This window comes from Enoplosus armatus, chromosome 18 (genome assembly GCF_043641665.1).
Source record: "Enoplosus armatus isolate fEnoArm2 chromosome 18, fEnoArm2.hap1, whole genome shotgun sequence".
In the NCBI taxonomy this organism is placed as follows: Eukaryota; Metazoa; Chordata; class Actinopteri; order Centrarchiformes; family Enoplosidae; genus Enoplosus; species Enoplosus armatus.
Genome location: NC_092197.1, coordinates 6,515,280 through 6,541,090, shown reverse-complemented (window position 1 = coordinate 6,541,090; position 25,811 = coordinate 6,515,280). Strand labels below are relative to the sequence as shown.

Sequence of the window (25,811 nt, the reverse complement as noted above, 5' to 3'; positions counted from 1 at the left end):
GGGGGAGACAAACAGCACAGAGGAAGGAATAAGAGAGAGAGAGAGAAATAATCCAGAAGAGAAAGGAGAAATGTTTCTTTAGAGAAATTCTTATGCTTCACCGGAACGTGTAGCTCTCATCGTCGTACTCCAACTCGTCCTCGTTGTCCTCTCCCAGCTGTCCGTACCGGAACTTCCTGTACACGGTGCCATCCTGGCCCATGTAAACAATGTCCTCATCGTCATCCTCGTCGTCATCGTCATCCTTACTCCCTGAGTGACGTTCACCAATGTCAACCAACTGAGTCTCCTGGAACAGACCGCCGGAGGAGCTGGCCCGTCCGCCGTAGGACGCAGAGGAAGCAGAGCTGTAGCCTCCGTGTCTGCTGCCGCCTCCGTATCCCCCGCTGGAGCCCAGCTTCTCGTAGCCGCGGGGAGGGATGTCTGGGGGCGCACTCTTGGAGCGGGAGTGTCTGACGAGGAAAACGACAGCCACCAGTCCCAGCACCAACAGGATGCAGGCGATGATGAAGACTGCCAGGTTACCTCCGGCCTCCTCTTCCTCCTCATTCCTGAATGCCAAGTTGGTGCTGAGGACGCACTCTCCTAGAAATCCCACAAAGACAGGAAGTTTAAACTCAGATGTAGTAGTTACTGTTTAAATGGGAGGATATTAAAAGGATTTCTCTAGTTGATTAATTGATTAGTTGAAATCCAGTTGAAGGGATTTGCTGTTTTTCTGTTGCCTGCAAGGGTGCAGTTTCCACATGACCCCCTCACTTTTCAAAATCCTATTTTTGTTGACAGAAAGACAACAAAAATGTGTAATTATTTTTGTAATTATTTTTGTTTTATGGTTTCAGTTTGATTTATTCTCTAAAATCTGACTAAACACTGTCTTCTGAAATCTGGACGAGAGACACTAATAGGCTCATCTGAGTCACCTTCACTTATCACTATGCACTCACAGTGATAAAATGGACTTTTTTTCCCCTGGCTTCGCCTCTCAGGCTACATACAGACTGCCCCATCTGTGGGCCCTATGGCCAGCTGAGAGGAAGATCTACAGACACTATGCAGGTGTTTAAAACACAAAAACTTAATCCGCTTCATCAGGACTGTGTGGGTCAGATTTGATTGACATTGGCCTGTTAACCCACAAACTGTTTTCACATTTTGACTCAAATGTTGACTCAAATTCTGATTGGTGCACAGAAGTACGTGACATCACCTCTTTATAACTGAGTCTCCAGTCAGAGGAGGTGGGATATTAAGGCATATGATCAACACAGAGAAGTTTAATCTACAGATCATCCCTCTGTACAACCAGAAAAGATGATACGTCAGTGTTGATATGAAGAAGTTTATCAGTTCCAGAAAAAACATCTGACACTTCAAACCAACTCATGTGCCACTCTATTCTTCTCCACTTTCTTCGTCAACCTGCAGCCTACCTCTTGTCTCAGTGCAGTTACAACAGTCCTGCTGCTGTGATGTGGCCTCCTCTTCCTCCTCATGGCGGCAACAAAGCAAACAGCGCCCTCCAGCTTCTAAGATGGCTTGAGTAGGACACATGGTGCAGTTGGCTGGACCAGGCCCCCGACACTCCAGACAGGAGCTGTCGCAGTCTTCACAAGCGTGGCCTGAACCCTGATGAGGGGCAGGACAAAGGACCTTGAAACACTGAAAAGACTTCATACCCAGACACACAACCATTGATTCTTTGTCTCCAAAGATATGCAAAACGTTTGTAAAAGGACTGAAAATAACGGATGCACTGCCTCTCAGCTTAATCAATTAATATGCATCTACCTGCCAGACAGTTTCAGTCAGTTGCCTCACAGCATGAGCCTGAGATTTATTTTGAAATCGTGACACAGTAATAATTTTCACTCTGCTGTTTGAGATTTCTCCTGGTGCAGTAATAAGTCAGTCTGAATTACATTATATGATGCCCGGGGCCAAAATATTAGTAATAATTATTTTGGTGAAGCAAGGACAGGGTAGGGATTTTCTTTTTTATAAAAAGTTAATATTTGTGAAATTAAAACCTAAAAAAGAGTGTGGTTACCTTTATCACAGGATACTGGCCTATGTTGCACATGGACTCACACAGGCCATCTGAGAGCTGGTATCCAGGGTAGCATGAGTCACAGGACTGCGAATCTTTTCCTGCAGATACATGACAACTTAAGGGGTAAGTCTGGTGATATTCTATATTTTTCTTCATCAAAACCAACAATGAATCGATCCCACTAAAATGTGCGGCTAAAGCCTGATATTTATTCCTCTGGGCCATAAGGCTCCATTGTTGTCCAAAACACATCAGTGAATCACACTGTTGCACTTTGTGACATGTTCCTTTACTACAATGAACACAGACACTGTGGTTTATTCTGAGTCGATCCCACATATGCCGTCCTGCAGCTGTAAATATTAACTAGTGCACTAAATCCAGGACTGAAAATAGTCCCCAACAAATACACTATTTACTCCTGTTTGGGCAATCTGCTAACATCTGCAATTCCCAGGTCCCAGCAACTTAAAAACAGAATGAGAGCATATATTCAGTAGGTCTTCAGTAGGAACCAGTAGAGCCACACACAGGCTGGGGAAGTCAAAAACTATTAAGACACGGACTAAATCATTGTTGGTTTTGGGGTTTTCAGTGGATTTGTTGACAGTAACAAAAACATATAGAATATCTCCAGGCTTGTTCTTTAACTTTATATTAGATAAGTAGTTTAGATTATTCACATTATTCTTTTGAGATTGTTTAAATGTCCCTTTGTATGAGTGCACAGTACGCATGAACCTGCACTGTATATAACACTATGGTCGATGCGCAGCACAGTCCGAGCAGTCCACCACTTTCACATCTGCAGTCCGTTGAGAAAACAGCATCAATATCTCATCACCTACATGTGATTGTGTGTGTGTGTGTGTCTGCATGAAATTAAATTAGTGCTGAGTGGACGCTCGTACCTGAGCATGCTCTGCAGCTTGCGTGGCAGTGCTCGCAGGTCCTGTGCGCAGCGTCGTGGTAGTATCCCTGAGGACACGAGGGGAGGCAACGGCCTTCTTTCCGCAAGTAGATGAGACCCAGAGCGCAACTGAGGCAGCTGTCCTCCCCGTCCCCGATACACTCACCGCAGCTTGGGTCACACTTCTCACACATCCTTGAGCTTGTGTTTCCATAGTGACTATCAGATAGACGGTGAGAAAGTTATGATAGATTAGATTCAATTAAATGAGATGAGATTAGAGTTTTGTTTGTCCTCAAAGGAAATTCCTTCCCACAGCCACTCAGTCACATACAGCTATAAACAACTACTCAGACACGGCGTAGACCAAGACACCATGACAGAGGGAACGCAGTCATAACAAAACACTTCAAACTGTTGCTGGGGAGAGCGAGACACAGGTTCTGCTTGATAAAGTCAAAGTGATATTTTCTTTTTTGCTATATGCTGCACTGCTCACATGAAGGTCTGAGAGTATATTGGGTGGCACGCCACAGGAATAAATAGCCTTTGTGTCCCTTTTGTGTTTTCTCTTGGGTATTTAACTGCACATCAATTTAATGGCACATTAATTTAACGCTCTCAGTCACCGCACCCCAAATAAAATCAAGCCTAATTAGCATTTCACAGGCCACATGAATGGCTATTTAAATCTCTGGCTAAATTGGCTTCTATCTCCAAACTGCACCCCTGTTCAACTAACTCAAGAAAAGCAATGGTTTAGTGTCCACAATGACATTATGTGACTAGGCCGATCTTTTATTAATGGCAACACAGTGTGGCCCGCACTTAATGTGATGGATGAGCTGCTTAGCTGGACGGTGAGCAGGTTAAACTACCTGTGCTGGCAGGTCTCCACACACTCCTTGCCCTCTCGAAAGTGGTGGGTTTTACAGGCGAGACACTCGTGGCTGTGCTTTCCAACGCAGGACTGACAGGAAGGGTGGCAAGGTTCACATTTCTGCCCCGACTCATCCTCGTAGTAGCCTGTGGGGCATTCATCCACGCACGTGCCATCTGTACAAACAAACACACACGATGATCATGCAGCTACACAAACAAGTCACAGATGCTCGAAGAGCTTTCAAAGAATCCACGAGGGCTGAACTCGACTCACTGAGCAGGAGATGTCTCTGGTTGCAGCTCAGGCAGTGAGTCTTGCCGGGACCTGAACACCTGTGGCAGTATTTGTGACACGGATGGCATTCCCCGTCCTGGTCTGCATACTGGTGAGGCGAGCACTTGTTAACTGATGGCACACAATGGCTGTGGCCCTCTAGCCTGTGATCCTCTCTGCAGCTGATGCAGGAGCCAGCATGGGGCCCAAAGCAAGTAAGGCAAGATGCATGACAGTCTAGAAACACAAGTAAAAAAGTAACCGAATCAAAGGATATTATCACACATACAGTGAAGCACATGAAGGACATCAATATTTTTTTAACTTGATATTATCTGATATCTAATAAGGGAATAGTTTATCTGATAATAAACCATTAACATATTAGGTCCACTTTTTCTGTAGTAATACACCTTACCTGGTAGTTTCCACCTATTAGGTTCTCAAAGTGTGATCTGTGAAAATATTTTCTGCAGCTTGTGTTCAGCTCGGATGAAAATGAATACTAAAAATCACCCTCTGTCCATTTTGCAGTACGGCAATGTACTTCCTTTTAAATGTCTTGCTGCTGGCAGCTACTGTATGTAGCAACAAAAGTGGGCATCGCCTACAACATTTTCCTGGGAGAAACACACCACCTTTTGTGTTTTTGAATAACACAACCAGAGCGGTGTGTCTTTCTCTAGGGAACTGTCTTTGGCATCGCTGTTTTTCTGGTTTGACAGCTGCCTGTTAACCGTCTGAAAAGCGTTGCTATTTTAGTCTGAGCTAAAGTCAGGAAACACACTCAGGCAGAGTAGAGAATATAATTGAGAAAATGCATGAAGAGCGCTCTACAGGACGGAAAATGTTGCATCAGTGAGGAGAAAACAACGTTTTATGAGAAATGGAGCATCTCTGACTTTGTTGTACCCAAAAGAGCAGGTGTTCTGAATGTAAATAAAAAGTCAAAAAAGATAAACAAAATAAATGGGTTTCAACTTTTGATCAGAGCTGTATGTTTTCTGTTGTACCTTTACATTCTCCTGTTATAGCGTCTCTATAGGTGTGGGAGGGGCAGGCTGCCATACATGCCCCATTGTGCAGAGTGGCCTCGGGGTCCATACAGGCATCACAGTCATTGCTGTTCGGGCCGTCACACAAGGCGCAGTCAGGGTGGCAACGTAAACACTCCCTTTCCTCTTTGTCCTCGAAGAACCTCTCGGGACAGTCTTGCACACATTGGCCCTCGTGGATAAAGTGATACTCCTCACAGCCTGCACAAAGAACAGCTTTTAGCACTTAGGGCACTAGAGTAAGTCCTGGAGAGGAATGCAGAGACATTTCCATCATGTCTCTGACAAGACATGAGTGAAAAATAGACTTGAGACAGGTGAGTCAAATGTTATGACAGTCACACTCACTCCTACACAGTATGTGGAATAAAAATAACATTTCTCATCTAGACCCACAATGGATTTAGTGGACATGAGTCTGCAGCAAGTTGTCAGCATGCTAACATGTCCACGATAGCAATACTAACATGTTGATGATTAGCAGGCAAAATGTATATCATGTTCATCATCTTAGTTTAGCGTGTTAGCATGCTAACATTTGCTATTCATCACTTAACACAAAGTATGGCCGAGGCTGATGAGAATGTCATTAGTTTGCAGGTATTTGGTCCTAATCCAAAGTAGTGGCCATTGATTTGGCTATACAGGAAATTATTACAGTTATTACAATTCATCCTGTGGAGGACATAAAGGTCTGTACCACATTTCATGATAATCCATCCAATAGTTGAGATATTTCATTAAAAACCAAAAATGTCAACCTAATGGTGGTGCAGGAGGAAAGGTCAGGGAATCACCAAAGTCAGTAGGAGACATTGTCTGGGAACCATTAATGCATGTACAAAATTTCATGGAAATCCATCAAATAGTTGTTGAGATATTTCACTTTGGATCACCCTTACAGCCATGTCGCTAGTGTGGCTGAAAATAACAAACACCAAACTGGCTGGTAATGATAACACTATTTGAAAAGCACTACAGAGAGTTGGGGATTAGTCTGAACAAGCTCTAACAGCTGAATTTGTTTGCATTGTGTTTCAGTACCTGTGCACTGCCCGAGTGGGTTGCACTCCTGACAGACTGAGGGGCAGTGTTGGCACTCCCTGTCCCGTTCAGTGTGCTCTGGAGGACACTCCTCCACACACTGGTGCTTGTGTAGGAGGAGAGGTTCTTCACAGCTGAGGCAGTGGGTGGCGTTCTTCTCACAGGACGCACAGCCTGCCGCACAGCTACGACACACCTGGCCTGCAGGATAACCCCTGTGAGGAGCCAGACAGGGATCAGTAGACACACACAAGCACAGACACAAGACATTACACTGGGCTTATTGCGCATTATGTTGAAATCACATCAGTTGAACCAGACTGCACAATGCACATAAATTAGCATCACTGCACACATGCATTACTTTTAAATTCCTACTTAAGACCATCAGTATAGGGTTAGTCTCATAATTAACTGACTATTCTTTCTTGTAATATATGTCAGATTGGACTGCATACATATTCATTTTTTTGCTATGTGAAAAATGCAGTCATGAATGTGTGCGTTGCTCCTGGGGTAAACAAGAGGACTGACATTTTGCTCTGTTCTCTGCTTCAGTCTACAGAGGACAGCTAATAATTTATCCAGACAATCATGTAGTACTTAAGTGTTGCTAAAAATCGCTGCTTGGTAGTTGGTAGTAAAAAATAGAATAAAAATAAAGCCCTCATGGCCAAAAAGTTAAAATGGTCGTCTCAGTGCTAATGGAGCTTCAAGGATCTCTTCAGCAAGGACGAGATATTAATTCAATCTCAAGGATGTCACAATTTTATGGCACATAAACATCAAGTAGGAAACGTCAAAATCATGGCCAGCAAATTCGTCTTCCATTTTTTTCATTTTATTTTTGGCTCTTCAGAGATCGTGCCTCAAACATCTGGCCTGATGTTCAAAAGATTCGATTTCAACATGAGTTTGCCAACAGGGTTACATTCCCACCGTATGTCCACACTGAGAAAAATCAATTTCCCAGATAGAGCTGCAGCACACTCATGTCCCAGTACGTAAAAAGCATGTAAATACATTTAAATTTAAAACAAACAGTTAAAGGATTGACCGCTGACCTGACACACTCTTGGACACACTGTCCATCCTGCAGGAATAACTGAGCTTTACGAGTGCTCTGACAGCGGGTGCAGTGCTGAGCGTCCACACACTGCAAACAGCCTGGAGGGCAGGCCTCACACACACCGCTCAGCCGACTGGCAAAGAAACCCCCCGGACACTTTGACACACATGTTTGCTGTGTGGTCAGAAACCGCCCTGGAGGAGGAAGAAAGGGTAAACATCATCACTGCACTGCAAAATGGCTGTAGTAGTAGTCATGAAAATATGAAAACGGTGCTGTTGCAGCTCTGACAGCACAAGAACACCTAATCTTTTGCAGACCTTTTGCACATTTGGTACACTGGTTCTTCTCTTCTCCAGAGCAGGACTCACAGGATGGGTGGCAGTCCTCACATTCTCCGTCATCTGCAGGGGAAACAACACAGTGAACACGATAGAGACATGATAGACATTTCAGTCAGATGATGGAAAGCAATCTTCCTAGCGACTTATAAGGCGGGAAACAACCTCGCTTGAATATATTTATATATCATATTAATTTATACAGCCTATAGTTTGACATTTTAGGAAATATACTTATCCGCTTTCTTTTCAAGAGTTAGAGGAGAAGACTGACATCACTCTCATGGCTGTATGCTAAATATGATGCCAGCAGGCTATTAGCTAGCTTAGCAAGACCGGAAGCAGAGGGAAACAGCTCGCCTGGCTCTGTTCAAAGTTTTAAAAAAGTCTGTCTACCAATACCTAAAAATTATATTAATTTACACATTATATCTCGTGTGTGCTCCGTCCTACTTCATGTCTTTTTTCCCTATTTGATGCCTGACCTAGCAAACATGAGAATGATATCAATCTTCTCATCTAACTCTCGGCAAGAAAGTGCGTCCCCAAAAATGTCTTCCAACAGCAGCAGAACCCCCCCCCCCCCCCCCAGCCCACTCTTCACAGTCTAAATAAACACGCAATTACACAAAAACCCAATTGCATCCTGCAACACTGTGCTATTCTAAATTTTGTGTGAAGGTTTGAGGCTTTAATCTAAGGTTTTGTAGTTGCTGAGATTCAAAGTTTAAGAATAACTTAACTTCTGTGTGCGTTCATTTTCCACCTTTGTATTAACCTGTGTACTTTTCCCTGAGTTACTTTCGTTCCTATAATTAAGATGTCTTGCCTCACACTAATTACCATATGTTGTTTTAAGGTCTGTCCAACTAATTCTTGGGGGGAACAAATGTTCAGTATATACAATCAATTATTTCAAAGTCGTATCTGGCCAACGTTCTGCCTGTTCGGAGTACTTAAGTTGGTACAGGGTTCAGGGACGATGGCACACAGACCAATTACCCTCCAAGATTTCTTTCTGCCCCTGTGAAAGAGCCCAAATCCCTGATTCATTATGGGCAGACAGTTGGATTAGTGGAATACATAAGTATTAGTCTCACCGCCGCGAAAGGTCTTAATGGGACAGACCTCATGGTCGGACACACACTCTCCGTTTTCCAGCATCTTCCCGTCCTCGCACGACACACAGTCATTGTCCTCCGGGCCGCTACATGTCACACAGTCTGAGTGACACTCCTCACAGTCATTGGTGTCTTCATCGCCATAGAAACCATCAGGACACACTGAAACACAACTCCCCTCTGGGAGAAAAACAGGAGAAGTCTCTCTGTTTTCTGAGATCAATATTGTATGTAACCCACTTAGCTGGGCAAGTTCACAATTTTAAGTACTTGTACACCGATTTTACACATCTAGCTCTGTTTACAGGTCTTGGGAAGTACTACTGCATATGTGAGTCCAGAGGGAGCTGCGTGAAGTAAGTCAGTTGGGGCTAATTGTTTTTTACGCCCTGTGTCAAAATCCAGTTTTAATAACTTTAATAGATTGATCGATGTTCTGCTTACATGGTGCCTCTTCTTTGATTGTGTGTAATCAAAACATCTCAAACTAACTTAGGAGGAGAGATTTGGGAACCACAGCTCATTTTTGCTAGCGTGTTAATCAGGCCCTGGCTATAGTCACTTTGGAAGATTAATATTTGAAATACAAAATGTGTGATCATCTTGTAGAACACGATGCACTGTCATAAATGTAATTACCCAGCATAAATTAGTTAAAATTAGATCGACCTGCTTTAACTTTTAAATGCTGCTCACACGCTAAAACATCAGTTCTAATAAAACAATAATATAGTAAACATAAAAATATAACAGCATGTAAGGGGCCTTTGTGCATATTGATCACTGTAGATACTTGATTATACGTCTGTATGCAGGACTTCCTTGTGGTGGAATATAACAAAGTACATAAGTCCAGTACTATATTAAAGTACAAATTTGAGGCGCTTGTACTTTACGTGAGCATTCGCGTTTTCTGCTTCTTTATACTTCTACTACTAATACATTTATGTTATTTTTTACTCAAACATGGTACTTTTCTGACAGCTATAGTTACTTTACATATTAAGATTTTACACACAAAACAAGTGATTATCTTATAAAATGTGATGCATTGTTTTAGATTAAACTACCCCATAGTATACAATTAGAATATACTCGACCTCGACCAAGTGCTACTTACACTTAATCAAATATATAATATATAATAGTACAACACTCACAGGGGCCATTTTTCTGCACAGTGCTTTTACTTTTAATACCTTAAGTGCATTTTGCTAATAATACTTTCATACTTTTACTGAAGTGACATTTTCAATATTCGACTTTTCCTGAATACTTCTTCCAGCGGTGTAAATAATGCTTCATGTCTTAACCAAGTGGGGCAGTTTTACCTGATAAGAAGAGGTCGGTCTCACACCAGTAACACTCATGTTCATCACAGCTCACACAGTTTTCATCACATGGAACGCAGGTCATCTCCTCTTCCACGCTGTACGTTTTAGCCGGACAGTTTTTGTAGCAGCCATCCTGAAAACTGATAACAAAAGCAGCAGTCTATATCTGAGGTTTTCCCACACACACAAATCCACACTACTCTCACAGCAAAAAGGGCCCTTTTCATTGTAGCATAGCAGTGAAGTGAAAGGCAGAGGGAGTGCAGAGAGGTGAGATCACACATGGCGACAGTGAGGCACACAGCCTTACTTGTAAAAGCCCTCAGTGCAGGACAGGCAATGCCTGGGGTTATCTGTTGAAAGCAGACAAAAAAACTCAACTCTCCTTTTAAACAGGAACTACCAGGAAAAACTCTGGAACATGGTCGGCGACACACTGGGAGGAGAGCTCAATCCAGGTTCATTTTGGCTACTGAGCCGTGACTTACACAAGACACACTTCCTGCAGCCCTCCTCACAGGCCATGCAGTCGTCGTAATCTGGATCCTCCACCTCCCCTGAGAAAAGAGGAAAAGAGAGCGTGAAAGATACAGTGAGAGAAACAATGAGTGAATGTGTGAGATGATGCTTTTCAAGGTCATCTTTGTAACACAACAGATAAAAAGGAAACCAGCTCATAAATGACGCTGTGACCTTGTTTACCTTCTCCACACTCCAGCTTCGCACACACTCCACTAGAGACGTAGTAGGAGGAGTTGCACTTGAGGCAGTGGGTGGGGCCTGTGCAGAGCCGGCAATGGTCCGAGCAGGGCTCACAGCTCCTCTCCTTGGTGTGGTAGAAGGCCTGAGGACAGGCGTCCAGACACTGGCCTTTATACAGGTAACGCTCCATCCCAAACTTATCTGGAGGACAAACAGCAAATGATGTTTTGAAGAAGTGTGATGATGAACTTTGGCTAAACCGTAGCTTGTACAACTTCCTGGCCATAAATATGTTCAGTTTTCTGTAGCCAGTTCTAACTACCAGGTCCGAAATTTTTAAATCCTGGATTCAGGTTTGATAAAATATTGTTCAACCCCAACCATAGTCAGTATAAAACTAAAAATATTGTTGGTTGTCTTTCTCTGGTAGTAGATAGTGTTTTTTCCCTCTCTTCATTTTACTCATTGAGCGACAAAACAGGCCTACAAATCACATATTTAGTACATAAATGTGTTCAAACAACATAGTCCTCTTACTTATTTTTAGGAAAGTGAAACCATTAAGTAAAGGGAGTACATATGTATTTGGATTTTTATATTTTAAGAGGCCTACATGTATGTATGTAATTCACCATTGCTTTAAAGTTAAAAATGTGGTAAAATGGTCTGTGGTCTGCTTTTATTTTATATAGATATACAGATTTTTATGTCCCTCTCTCTCTCTCTCACACACACACACACACACACACACACACACACACACACACACACAAACAAACACACAGTTTATATACACGCTAACACACAGCATGATTCACTTGTTCAGTCCTCACCGGTGTCACAGCTGGTACAGTTGGCAGGTCCTGCATCCACACAGGTGGCACAGGTGTGGTCACACAGGTGACACTGGCCACCTGACTGGTACTTGCCCTTGGCACATTCCAGCACGCAGCGGCCCTCATCTAGAGCCCTGCAGCCGACGACAACGCCAACAACACTTTTATCAGCGTCAACACCACAAAATCAACAGATATGAATTATGTCTATGCAAATGCGCTGAACTCATTTACATCCCAGCGTGTCACATATGGCAGAGTTACACAGATGAAGCTGAGTGTGTTGACACAGGGAGGAGAGAGGGAGGAGAGGGGATGATTGGTTAAACTGGGAGGCAATGTAGGATTTTTAGATGTTAGATTTTTAATGAATCTTGAATTAGTCTATGAAATGTCAAATAATAGTGAAAAAAATGCCCATCGCAACATCCCAGAACATAAACAAACATAAAGATATTGATTTTACAATGATATATGATTAAGAAAAGGTGGAACCAGAGATTGTTCTTGTTTTTTTCTTATTTATTTGTTTTTACTATTTTTGCTTGGAAAATAACTGAACAATTCATCAATTATCATAATAGTTGCCAATTACTTTTTTCTCCATTGACTCATCAATTAAGCGACTCATCGTTTCCGCTGTACATCCTTTTCTTAGACATTTTGTTTAAAATAAGTGCTGTAATAACATACACAATTCATTTTCATTTATATCGAATTGACCAGCATCTTACTGGCTTTGACTGTAAAAAGAAAATACCAATACATCTGTTAAACATTATCATTTGTTACTCTACACAGGACAGTGAAATGCCACCTTTTACTCAGAGAAACAGTGGGATGAATTCATTTCCCCTCTGACCCTGAGTCTAAAAAGTCAAGACCAACTCACCGTGAAGAAACACAGCTGATGCAGTCTTCTCTTTGAGGCCCTGTGCACTTCAGGCACGTTGCATCACACGCGTGGCACTTTCTATTACTGTCATGGTACTCTCCTGATAGACACACAGCACGAGAACGACGCCGAGTGAGAAATGAACAACCATCTGAGGCGCAAAGGTGACCTTAATGTCAGATGCCAAAGAACGGAAGCAATAATATTTATACCAAATATTTATTTATTACAAATAAACGTGGCTGATTTATGGTTGACTCATGAATGATGATACATATCACATTGTAAATATATACATATATCAATATAAAATGTCAATAAAATACTATAAAATACTCCCATCAAACATTAGCAACTATTGTGTATATACAGGATGTTAGAAAAAAGTAAGAAAAGTGTTGCATTATATTTATCTAGCAGCAGTGAGCCAACATGTAATAGAGGAAGAAGATGGTTGACTGACCGTCTGTGCACTCAGTGTTAACAACACACACTCCCTCCTGCAGGCTGTGACCGCTGGAACAGCTGCTGCAGTTTCCCCGGCTCGGCCCCACACAGGTGAGACAGCTGGCGTCACACCTGAGGAGGAGAGCACAGAGACTGAACACATGTGCACACAAACACACACACACACACACACACACACACACACTGACCACAAAAAAAACATGCACAAGAGAAAACAAAACTACACCCATACAGTCACACAACAACAAACACAAGCGCGAAAACCAGCACAAACACGCACAGAAGCCAACCAGCAGAATGAGGCCTGCCATCAGCAGATAAACAAACCACCCACACCTGAACACACACCAGTGAGCTCACCTCCTACATATCCTGTGCCCATCAGCTATCTCTGGGATTGGCTCTGTGGGGTAGAAGGCAGCACTGCAGGAGGACACACACTTCCACTCCTCCATCAAGAAGCCTTCTGCACAACGGTTGCATGCCTCAACACCTGCACCTGATGCCGCATGAGGCAGAAACAAACGTGTTTTTAAACAAAGGACACAAAGGAGTCCCGCGTCATGTATTTTAATGACATTTAAAGACGTTTTCATACAGTTCGTGACCCTTGACCTGCGCTCTCACCTGCACAGGTAGCGCAGGCCTTGTCACAGGGCTTGCATATGCCTTCCTGCTTGTCGTGGTAGAAAGCCGCCGCGCAGCTTAGCTGGCAACGATTCCCCTGCAGACTGGAGAGGGCGGAGAGAGCATGTGGCACCGTGACACACACACACACAGCCAATCATGTGACACCATGAAGATGACTCATTGCTTTTAGACTGCAGGCTCACTTTCCCAACCCACAGCACACCACCACAAATACTTGATGATCTGAGTCAGTGAACTCATATTCCGGAAACTTGGAACTCAACATTATGGTGAATTTGTCAGAGATGTTTTGTCCTTTCCTGCAATGATATTGCAAAGTGCAAACGAAGATGCATTTTTCTTTTTGAGCCGTGTGTGGAAAGGGAAGGATACTGCATTATTTTGAATACATAGAATACTGTAGCTCTTTGTAATTGTTATGATGCTGCAGAGGGTGTGTGCACAGGGAGAATCAGTATTGTCAGCGGCAGGAGGAGAAGGAGCAGTGTTTACCGAGCAGTTAATTCAAGCGTCATCAGAGAATTTGTTTCACCTTGTGTCTGGTTTGCATTCTGTGCAGATGCTGTAGGAGGTGCACTTCAAGCAGTTTTCACTGCACTTTCTGCACATATTTGCATCTGTGGGGAAATCAAACAATACACATGGAATACACATCCGAGCGATTAATCAATCTTACTCACACACCCCTCAACTGCAGTTACATCAACTGACTGTTCATTAGCAGGCACATATGCAGCTGTTTCCTTCTGTAAGCCATTGATCCTCAAAGGTTCACCCAAGGATATTCCTTCTGTCTAGTTAAGTATAATACAACCAAAAATGTGACAAAACACTCTGAAATCCAACCGTGGTCGAGGTAGTAGTTATCCCCACAGATGGCTGTGCAGGTATTGGTCCCCTCAGTCAGGTGATGGCCAGTTTGACAGGAAGTGCACTGGTTACTGCGACTCCCAGTGCAGCTCTCACAGGAGGAGTAGCACCTCTTACAACGCCGGCGGTCCCCCCAGAACCCCCTGGGACAGTCTGATACGCACATCCTTTTGGACAGACACAGACCAAAGCACATAGAGGGCACAGAGGTATGACTCTCTGAATGAGTGGGAGTGGATTCTGGGTCCATCACAATGTGAAATCATGGTCATGTACACTTTTTGTCTCATGCAAGCATTAAGAATTTGGCACATGGACTAAATAATGATAATAATTTTCATTTGCAGTATGTATGAGCCATATGCTCTGCAGCAACAGTATCAATACATACTGTACGCTGCATTCAGGATCTGCAAACTGTACTCTGTGCTGTGTATTCATGCTAACCTTGTGCTGTTCTTGAACTTGAGAAAAAAGTGTAAACACGTGACACACTGCTGCGGGCTCGGCCCCTCACAGCCATCGTCACTGCATTCTGGGTCGCAGGGTCCTGGAAGGGCAAATGCTCGCAATGTCACTGCACCATCATGGCAACATCAGAGAAGTTCTTCAGATTGCTGATAAAGCTCCATGTTAACATTAAAACACCTACCTGCAATGAAATCCACTGTAAATCTGCATCAGAGTGCATTTAGCTGCTGTTTGAGAGGTCTGAGCTAGAAGAAGGGTCAGCTTAATACCCGCCGAGTACATGACTCACCACTGTATTCTTCGGTGAGGTCACTATCCAACGGCATCTCAGCCGATCGGGCTCGCTCACGATGCCTGGGATACGGCTGCTCTGCGGTGCCATAAATCCCCAGGGACCACTCCTTTAGCGTCCCTATGAAACAACAGAGAAACAGAAAGAGAGTAAGATAAGAGGCCTGTCCCGGGAGGCTTGCACTGTATTTTAGCTGCTGCTCTAATTGAACTTCAATGTATGTTTCACAAGACTGAGATGCTACAAAGAGGAAGAGCAGACCTAGTTCAGTGTTGTCTCTCTTCTGAGAGGGGGTATCCTGGATTTTCAAAGTCCATTCCCCTGCTGCCTGCTCCCCCCAGCAGTGAGTTGTCATGAATTCCCAGTTCTGAAATCCCTCAGTGGAGTCGTCAAGAGGCCTAAACCAAAACATTACATAATCATGATAATGCTACCACTAGCACTAATACCACTACTACTGCTGCTACCATTAAAATTACTACTATACTACTACTACTGCTGCTAATATCACTACCACTAATACTATCATAACAGCTGCTGCTACCACTACTACTAATAGTAATAACAGTCAAATGGTTTATATTATGCTTAATCAGTGGTAGAAGAAGTATTCAGATCCTTTACTTAAGTAGTTCAACAAGTTCAAAAACACTAGTAAATGTCCTGCAGTCAAAGTTTTGCTTATGTAAAAGTAGAACATTCTTATCAGCAAAATGTACTTAATTATCAAGAGTAAATGTATTCATTACCCAAAATGGCCCCTGTCAGTGTTTTATCATTATATATCTATATTGTCCAATTATTTTTACTGATGCAATAACATATCAGTAACACAAGCAGCATTTTGTATGTCAATTTTTAATCTGCAAAGTAATTAGTGAATATTTCTGTCAAATAAATGTGGTGGAGTAAAAAAGAAGACAGAAAAATTCAAGTAATTTATTTATTTGTTTTTTTTGCCACCTGGGGGCAGCATAATCCGCGTTAAACATTGACATATTATCAGCTCCTGAAGTTGATATGGTGAATTTGTTAGCAAACAGTTCATTTGGAGTCGTGTTTCTGGCCACCTGGTGAATGAAAGTCCAATATTCGCTCTCTTTTATCTCTGTTTTTGGTCTCTACCAACTCCTGGGGGAAATATCTGGCTCTTTACCTGCTAAAAGCTAAAACTATATTCACCAGCTAATTGCTAACTGTGTCTGTCTGCTGTCTGGTGCTGAGCAGGTGGTGTACAGTGGGTTTGTCAGAGCTTTTTCCCTGAAAACTAATTTGTGGTGTATTTTTGACATTGCAGAGTTTGCCGAAAGTAAGACGCCGCATGCAGCAGAAAATTAATTTTGCCAGAAACTATCCCAGATACCAGTTCCCTGATCCCCTGAGATTTTCCAGTAGTGTTTGCCAAAATCCCCCTAATGGGACAATATGCCAAACTGAAGAATTTAACATACGCTGTGCTCATAGACTACTGTAGGTAGAAACCATGTGTTGAAGATATTTTAGTTTCTACACATTCTGTCCGTGATTGAGCATCGTTCTTAGTTACCTGTTAGCGAGCAGCTGTGACACGGTGCCTGAAGGTGATGTGAGCGTAATGGAAAGGTCGCCGCGACGACCGTGAGCGATGGTAACACGGACGACGACATGCTCCACATAAACAACGTGCTGCAGGGGCTTGTTAGAGCAGCCTGCGCTCTCGTACACAGACGTCAGCACCGAGCCTGGATGAATAGTTCTGTCATGAGACGGAGAGAGAGAAAGAGGAGGAGGAGGAGGAGGAGGAGAGGGAGAGAATAAAGAGACACAGTGAGCGGCAGAGATGAGAGAGAGGAGGCAGAAAACAAGAAGCACAAGAGAGACTTACAAGGAAAGGAGCACTAAAGAAAATGACACCCATTAAAGTGTGCAAGAATCAATGTGAGAGAAATCCATGCATGAGAACTGAGACAGAAATAGATTGCAGAAGTGTGATAAAAGAGAGAGGGGAATCAAGGGAAGCCCTGACTCAAAGCGGAGATCTCTTGCAGTGCGGTCGGTGTGATACCTGCTCAGCTGGGTGGGAGCCTCCTCCACACACTCATGCTGTGAGGGGACTTGTTGCCAACGCTCAGCCTCCTTCACCATGCTCTCAGCATCCAGCAGGCCAAAACCATACAGGTGGCTCACTGACACACACACACACACACACACACACACACACACACACACACACACACACACACACACACACACACACACACACACACCACATTAGCTGGGGAATAAAAGGCGCTGTAGCTTATAGAAGGCTTCACACGTTCCTGGGACTTTGTAGACGTTTATTACTGTTCTGCTCACAGTACCTCATTAGTTTGTAAGCTCGCTGTTTGATAGTTTCCCTAAAAAGAGCTGAGAGAACATTTACCAAAATATGCTTATCAAGCTTAACTTAGCTTTGCTCATCTTCTTTATTATAGGAGGATTGCATTCAAAAAGATATCATGTAATTATTCATTTTCTCCAAACTACGGGGAAGTGTACTCAAATAAAAAAAAAAAACTGTTTGCAATTAGAAATGTAGTCCAATGGGAATACCTTTGTATCCGGCTCCATTAACGTGCCAGTCAGGAGCAACAAGATGATGAGCTTTTGATGTTCGCACGATAATGTGCTGCACATCCCTCCAGGTTAGCAGGGGGCTGAGAAAAGGTCAAACAGAGGGCAAACATCGTGCTCTCATCACCCGACACCTGCTTGTATGGATTTTTGTGTGTGTGGAGGAGAGCTGCTTACTTTGCGTCCAAAGTGAGAGCGATGACACCTGCAGCCATGGAGGAGGAGAGGGAGGTCCCTGATTTAGCCCGGCTACAGCTCTGCTGCGGACCCAACGTTACCTGACGAGGACACCGGATCTTTTTAGCTTTTCAATATTCAACAGTATTCACCTGCTGTTACACAAACCTGCACTTTTCTTCTTGCTCTTCTTGCTCGATGGCCTTAATGGATCAGGCCACACACAACTTACATTTGAGTGATATGATATTTGTCTACCATCAAAGATTTTTCCATACTGTGTACATTATTGTATTTGTATGTGTTATGTGTTGTATGTGTCATCATTGTTGCAAATCAATGGCTTGGCTTCTACATTAATTTTCCAGAAAATGTAATAAATCACAAAAATCAATCACAAAATTAGATATACCATCATCCATATCGTCCTCTCCTACTTAGCATACGGTGAACCAGCTGGATGTTAGCGCACCATCTGGCAGCCTTCCCTTTTTATTATATTTTCATTATTATATTACACACTATGGTCCTGGTGAACTAGGAGGCTGCACACATCTGATATGTTTCAAAAAGCAGGTACACGTGAGATGACTCATAGAAACAAAATCAAAGATGGTTTATTAAACTAATTGACAAAACATAAATCAAGCTAATGGGTTTTGGAAGTAAGAGATAGCGAGTAGGAGTAAGAGTATTGCCCCGCATATATACGCTTGTGTTGTTGGCATGTTGTCAGGTGTGCAAACGAAGAGATTCTGCAGAAAGAAAACACAAGTGGAAAACCCTTCAGGAGGCCTGAGGCCAAAGGAGCAGCTCTCAGTGTTCATCCAATTTACTCTAATGAGCCGCCCAACTCTGTTCACCCACGACCCCTGAAAAATTACATAAAGTGAGAGAAGTATCTGCTATCTTCTGCCCTCTGACTCCATACCACCATTTTATCTGACCAACATACGATTTAGATCAAAACATTGCCTACTTAAATAAATGTGTAGTCAACGTGCAGCTTTTTCAACAATACTGTTTTCCAAAAGGCTTGCACCTACAGTACACATAATTACATACTGTATAATTGCAGTTTTTCTTCCCTGGTGGGTTGCCATGCAGAACACAAAATGACTGCCAATCACTCAGGCAAAAAAAGTAGAAGTAGGGAATTAGGTATTCCATAGGAGGGTATCTCTTCCGACTTTAAGAAGCTTGTCATACTGTCTTGGCTGGCATGCTTCTGTAGGCCTCCTGAGTCTTTGGCTTTCAGGATGTTTACAAAGGTCCCTAATCAGACAAGCTGCAACTGCCTTACAACTCAGCTCCTCCAATGGCTTTTAGTATAAATGAACTGTAGGTTCCAAAAATACTGCATCTCTTGAAGTGAATGGAAAAATGCCACATTCCTGTGATAGAGGGTCTAACTGGCTAATTTCACTTCTTCTTGTGTTTTGTGAATTCATAAAGTTATTGTTCTACCAAGAAGAAAGTTCATAGGGAGTATGTCTGGGGTGTATTAACTTGATTGACAGGTGTCTCAGACTATCACACTCAACAGCAGAAGTTGTCGCTCGCTCGCCCCGAACGTTACCCCCCTCCCACCACCTCATTTCCCAAATGTGTACTTTCTGGCTTTAAGCAGCTGGCAAGACCGTGGTGATTGTTAAATCCAACTATAGACATCCCCCAAAGTTACAAATATCATTTTATTATCAAAATCAAGAAAGAACATCTTTGCAAATATATCAGAAATGCTCCTCCAGCCTCCAAGCTGGCTATTATGCCCTCAGAGACTTGAAGGCAACAAAAGTATTTTATCATAAAACATCAGTTATTCCATAATCTCTGCAGGACACGTCTGTTGACAAATTTCACATTTTTGCATGTTCAGCTCACCTGCTGTACACCGACTAAAACACTGTTGTGCTAGCAATTAATTTGAATTATTAATTAAAGTTGAACACGGTCTATTTTCCTTATAATTAATGCGAAAGTACGTAGTTCTTTCCAGGACATGTCTTGAAAATTAGCAGGAAATAATTCAGAAATGACCGACCCGTTAAATAGTGTTATCAATCAATAAACATATTTACCTCTTGTGATGTCTAGTTATGTAGATCATTTTTAATTTGGGGTGCCGGCCTCAAGTGATACATTTCTTTTTGTAAAAATTGGGTAAACAATCACACTAAAGAAGTTCCTTATGTTACTCTCGGCCTCTACTCACCATTTCCGCTGTCTCCCCGCCAGTGTAAGCTGTCGCAAGTGTGGAGGTGCACTGCTCTAAGTAATCTGGCCGTCTTCCACGCGGAGTGCTGCTGCTGATGGAGATGGTGTAGATACTGTTGCTGTAGCCGTCACAGGAACAGTGGTCACCTCTTCGCCCTCCGTTCCCTGACGCCCAAACAAAAACAGAGCCCCTCCCATGCCGGCCCTGAGATTAATTGGGGAAGCAGACAGAGGTGGTCAATTTATTAATGATATTTACACATTGATGAGGAGAAAAAGATAAGCCCTTGAAGTAGATATACAGCCGCAGGAAGGACACAGACATAAACAAACAAACACATAGTCTTTCTCTCACTGTTTTGATGCCATTCTGTAAAGCAAGACGAGTCAGAGGCCCAGGTCCCTCCAAAGTGGTCCCGTCATCTTCTGGCCCCCAGCTAGCTGAGTAGATATCAATATACTGTGGTCTGAAGCTCAGTGATTGGGCCTCCACGATGTCGGTCACATCTCCATCCAGCATACGGATGCCTACAGGCAAAGGGGGCAGAGGAGTAATGATAATGTTTGATCGATTAAATACAAAACTTTGACCTCTAGAAGTCCTTCTGCATTCTAGTTTCACATGGACTCACCGCCTATCCGTGCGCGGAAAGAGACTCCAACTGTGCACTGAGAGTTATTTACAGCCGCAGCAACCACCCCTGCGCACTGAGTCCCATGGCTTTCGGAGAAAGGAGGAGAACATCAGAACACGAGGTTAGATGCATATGCATGAAGAGGAGACGGGCTATTTCCGTTACATCAAACCAGTGAGAAGACAGAATTCAGACTGGGGAAATTGCATATCCATATATGCATGTAATTACTGCAAAATGGAAAGAAAAGCATGCATTAATTAAAGCTAGAATTGTGATGGGGAAAGGAAACTGCAAAACAGGTGCGAAGAGAAATCCAGAAATAAGAAGCACTCACTAGTTAGCATCATTAATGGAATCATTCGGAGACGGATCTTGGTCTTGTCCGTTCACATCATAGCTGGCGAGAGGATCCTGAATCACATGGATAGTAAGTAGCAGCACATAATAAGTTGCCAGCGGCTATCTGTCTCTGTTTCGTCAGACAAATCACAAAGAGCATTATTCACCAGTCCACTCGACAGTTAAGTGGATCAGACGTTTAATGTCCATTCCAATACTCTTGGCTGGCCTTTTCAAACCTTTGGCCCAAAAGCTCTGCCTGCAATATCTGTCTCAGCTCTGCGCTCTTACACTAAGAGCTCTGCCAAATTGCTTATGATTAATGTCCCCTTCCCGAGAACAGCGTCCCATCCCAGGGCACTTACATAATTTGGCTTCAGATCCGGATGCTCTCTCTCAATGCCATCATCTAGGACAGACACCACCACACCCTTCCCAGTATACCCTCTCCTCCAGGCCCCAGCAATGTTCATACGAGACTGGCAGCCTTTGGACTCATCGCTGCAGTGCTGTGGAGCAAATAGTGGGACATCCAATTTAGCCCTTGGGTGTAAAGAATAAATCAGGGTCTATTTTAGGCTCTGTCTGTCTGGGTTTATGTGTCTGTGCTTCAGATTTTAGCTTGGAAAAGGAATCTGACTTACAATGTACCACAGTCTGTTCCACATGGAGCCATTATAGTGCAGCATCCAGGTGCTGCTGGACTGAGGATGAGCAGTGGGAAGGTGTTTGGTCTTTGTGTCACTGGAGTAGATGTGACTGGCTCTGGAGTTCCTCTTTGCTCTTCTCTGGACCACCTGCTGTTGGAGCCATTCCACCTTAAAAGGAACACACTGGGTGCTTGTACAGATGTGGACATGTATATGGTATTTTTAGCCACACTAGCGGCATGGCTCTGGGGATGGCAATAGTCTGTCAGTTGATGGTCAGTCCACCACTTTGGTCCAGACTGAAATGTCTCAGCAGCTATTGGATGGATTGCCATGACATTTTGTACAGACATTCCTGGTGTCCAGAAGATGAATCCTCATGACTTTGGTGATACTCAGACCTTTACTCTTGCACCACCAGCAGGTCAAATTTGGGTATTTTAGTGAAATTGAATTGTAATAACTTTGGTGATTCCTTGACTTTTTTTTTTTATCTTGCACCATCGTCAGGTCAAATTTGACCAAATACCTTCACAATTCCCATAGGCACTGTAATAAATTGAAATGAAAGTTGCAGCTAGCATGGCTGTTGACTGCGATCTCATTGAAACCCACGCCCACTCAAATTTTCTTGACTTTAGACATTGATATCTCCACAGTGGCTGAAAACGTCATCTCCCGTCGTTCTTTTGCTATTTGAATTGTGAAGCTAGCCCTAACCAATTTCTTACAATGTTAGTTTATATCAAGAGACACACGTGCTGAGAATATAGGGATGATGGAAGTTTAATATTTTTGTCATTTGCCTTCTGTCATCTGTCGCAAATCGCCTGACTGCTCATATTTCTTGCCATGTCTGACTTCTTTTTTGGAGATGTCTCCGTTTCCCCAGATCTCAGCAATTATCTTAGTGGGTACAATATTAGTATTACTGGTAGAAAAGATGGCCAAAACCACAAAAATGAGATCCAATTTAGAAAAACTTGGTGTGTGTGATACTGGGCATTTTGTTCCTCTTTGTTAATGACTCTTGGTATCTTAAGGCTTTGTGGTTGTGTGTGTGTGTGGCCATGACGTGAGGGGATGAGTGTGGACATGAACATGTGTGTGCTTATGTGTTAGCATCTGGGAGGTAGGGGAGGGGACATGCTGCTGATTAATAATCCAGCGGAGTCTTCCAGTTCCCCTCATATCTCATTACTATACCTTGGTCTCCCTGGCGACGCCAACAGTCACCTCTTTGTTGGACACAGTGGATCGCTTCGCTGTCTCGTGGTGTCGAAAACTGTAATAACTCTTGAGGTCTCCAATCTGGTGAAACAGACATCAAATCCTCTAAATTAAATTTGTTTTCAGGTGAAGGTGTGCTGCTCATCCCGCTCTGTCACTGTACTAAACAGCTGTTAAATTATGAAGCTGCCTTTGGTGTCCTTTATTAAGGCGGCTACCTTACACCTGTGATAGTTTTTCAGGTAACGGCAACCTGAGCCACAAGACTGCAGCCACACTGCTGCTGATCATGTGTGTGTATGTGTGTGTGTGTGTGTGTGTGTGTGTGTGTGCCTCTATACATGCACATAGTGTATATGTGTGTGCGTTTGTGTCCATAATGCCATGACGTAAACAGATTTCTTTTTAATATATAAGAAGGAGCTCTGGGTAATTTATGTTTAATAAAAAAAAGTCTGTGACTGACACAAATAATTTATGGGCCTAATTAATTCCCTGATGGCTCTGTTGTGAAATTTGCTTGTGACTTCTGACCTCAGCAATATAAGGAGAAGTATCTTTTCAGTTTCAAAGGGTCTCTCTGGTTCATATCACCCTTAGTGAAACATGGACTCTGCGACTTTCATTACAGCACCTATCCCCAGGGAGTACATGTGTTGAATTTTATGGGCCTGGGCTCTATTACTCGCTCTGTTTTATTTATTTTGCTTTATTATTTATTGATTTTGTTTTTATTTGGTCATTCTGTGGGTGTATTGACATGTCTGCTCCGATTGATTTCAGTTTTTATTTCTTTCTTGTGTACGAGAAGGTTGCAACCTTGTTTAAAATGGCAATAAAGTGCTGGACCTTGGTTCTTCGAGGTTTAACAGTTTGGATAATTAATATAATGTGGTCAGGGTTAGAATACTGAAATGAAGGCAAGAGGTGAGAGAACAAAATGTTTTTTTTTGGGCAGCTTGGTATCCTTCTCACACCCACGATCATCCCGACAGACTTGTAATGTAGATGAGCAACTGCAGTAAAAAATTCTCCAGGACTCCACAAAAGTAAAAATGCTATATTTATACTTCATTTTGCAGTAGTTTAGTGGCAGTTTAGTCCTACCTCTGCCGATTAGGTTTATTGCCTTTTTTTTTGTGTCATTTTGAGACATAATCACCTTCTGCAGCTATAACAACTATTTTTGACTGTTGAATATGATCAAGATTTCCTTAAATCTTGAAAAGAAATGAAACATTCCTCTAGTTTCTGCCAGGCAGGTGGCAGACAGTAAATTGCAAACACAATGACATTTATTGCACTTAATGTCAAATATAATACAATTTATGTTACAACTCCAGTGGGATATTTGCAATAATATTGTTTTATCTGACATTAGACAGGTGTGGCAGTCTGGTAGCACTGGGCACTGTTAGCCTATTGATTTATCTAAATAAATCTATATCAGTTACAGTGGTGAGTAAGACAAGATTTCTTTTATATTTGAGACAATATTTGAAAGCTGATTTTTGTCATTAGTTTTGCTGTTCAACATCTTTGAATCGGATGTGGCCTGTTGACTTTAAGGCTTCACTGAAGGCCTGAATAAACACATAAACAGTGGCAGATTGAGAAATTAAAGACTTTGACAACAATTGAGATCAAGGCTACAAATGCTTGTTTACAGTATGTCCTTGTCTGGGGCTTCTTATATATACAGTATGTTGCATCAAACCTACCTGCCCCATGTTAGTAAATCCATATTTCTCTGCTATCCTGTTGACAGACTCCCGATCAGCTCTTATTCTTATCGCCCAGTCGTTGGTATAAATCGTTGCATGACAAAACTGGAGGAGAGTTCCCATCCACAGCGCGTAAAAACGCACCATCACTGCAGAGATGAAGGGGCTTCCACTAATTAGACGGTGCCAAGGTGTTTCATGCGTTGCTCCTGCGCCCTGTTCTCCTGCGAAAAGTGTCTCTCATTGCGGAACGTTTTTCGTTGAAAATTGAAGTCCACTGTTGCAGAGAATCAAGTTTCATCAGATGTTCTGCAGAAACGGAAGGATCTTTGCCGGCTGACGTTGCCAAGACTTGACTCCCCTTCACTGGGAACAAGCAACTATCAAATTACTGCTTCAACATGGGAGCCAGGGATCAACTGTAGTGTGTCCTTTATAAGGATCCGACCTGTGGTTGTGGCCCAAAGTGTCCCTATGGTGCAGGTAGTCTGTGAGTATAATTATGTACACCGTCTTTTTCCTCATTAATCGGCCTGCTAGTCACTGTAAGAACATATGCAGCATCGTCAAAGAAAGAAAATGTCAACTGGCTAATAGAGACAGCAAATGACAATACACTTGAATCTTTACAGGCCTCCTTAATTGAATCATCTTTAAAACAGGGTGATACAGGCCCGTGTACCAGACCACGTGGTTTCCGGAGTGACGCAATGTACACATAAAATAAACAGAAGGGAATTTAATAATAATACGTTTTTCCACAGGAACATCACATTACAGTTGATCTGTTGTATCCTCTTGAGATATTGATGTACATGGACTGAAATCACGTGTTTTCCTAAATATCAAAAATTACAAACAGATACTACATCTACATATTCACATGTATCTTCATTAGAACCAGTAGAGGAAAGTACAATTATTCAAGTACAGTTTTGAAGTACTCCATTTTATGCTACTTTATACTTCTACT

The 25,811-nt window shown here is 42.7% G+C and overlaps 1 protein-coding gene across 1 annotated transcript; it reads right to left on the bottom strand.

Annotated features, from left to right (window-relative positions):
• Positions 1–97: 97 nt before the first annotated feature.
• Positions 98–24,985, bottom strand: pcsk5a (proprotein convertase subtilisin/kexin type 5a). The gene is made up of 37 exons (XM_070925083.1): positions 24,836–24,985; positions 23,091–23,195; positions 21,971–22,052; positions 21,600–21,742; positions 21,230–21,306; positions 20,890–20,978; positions 20,613–20,785; positions 20,256–20,462; positions 18,041–18,141; positions 17,843–17,946; positions 17,313–17,433; positions 16,815–17,003; positions 15,530–15,666; positions 15,266–15,388; positions 14,953–15,055; positions 14,482–14,672; positions 14,168–14,252; positions 13,612–13,715; positions 13,345–13,483; positions 12,980–13,095; positions 12,514–12,616; positions 11,619–11,755; positions 10,786–10,986; positions 10,572–10,640; positions 10,394–10,436; positions 10,081–10,223; positions 8,729–8,929; positions 7,608–7,691; positions 7,283–7,481; positions 6,219–6,433; positions 5,133–5,375; positions 4,120–4,356; positions 3,842–4,019; positions 2,965–3,182; positions 2,051–2,151; positions 1,434–1,629; positions 98–585 (listed from the first exon to the last, which is right to left on the bottom strand). The coding sequence occupies exons 1-37, from the start codon at positions 24,983–24,985 to the stop codon at positions 98–100; spliced, it is 5,595 nt and encodes a 1,864-aa protein (XP_070781184.1).
• Positions 24,986–25,811: the final 826 nt, after the last annotated feature.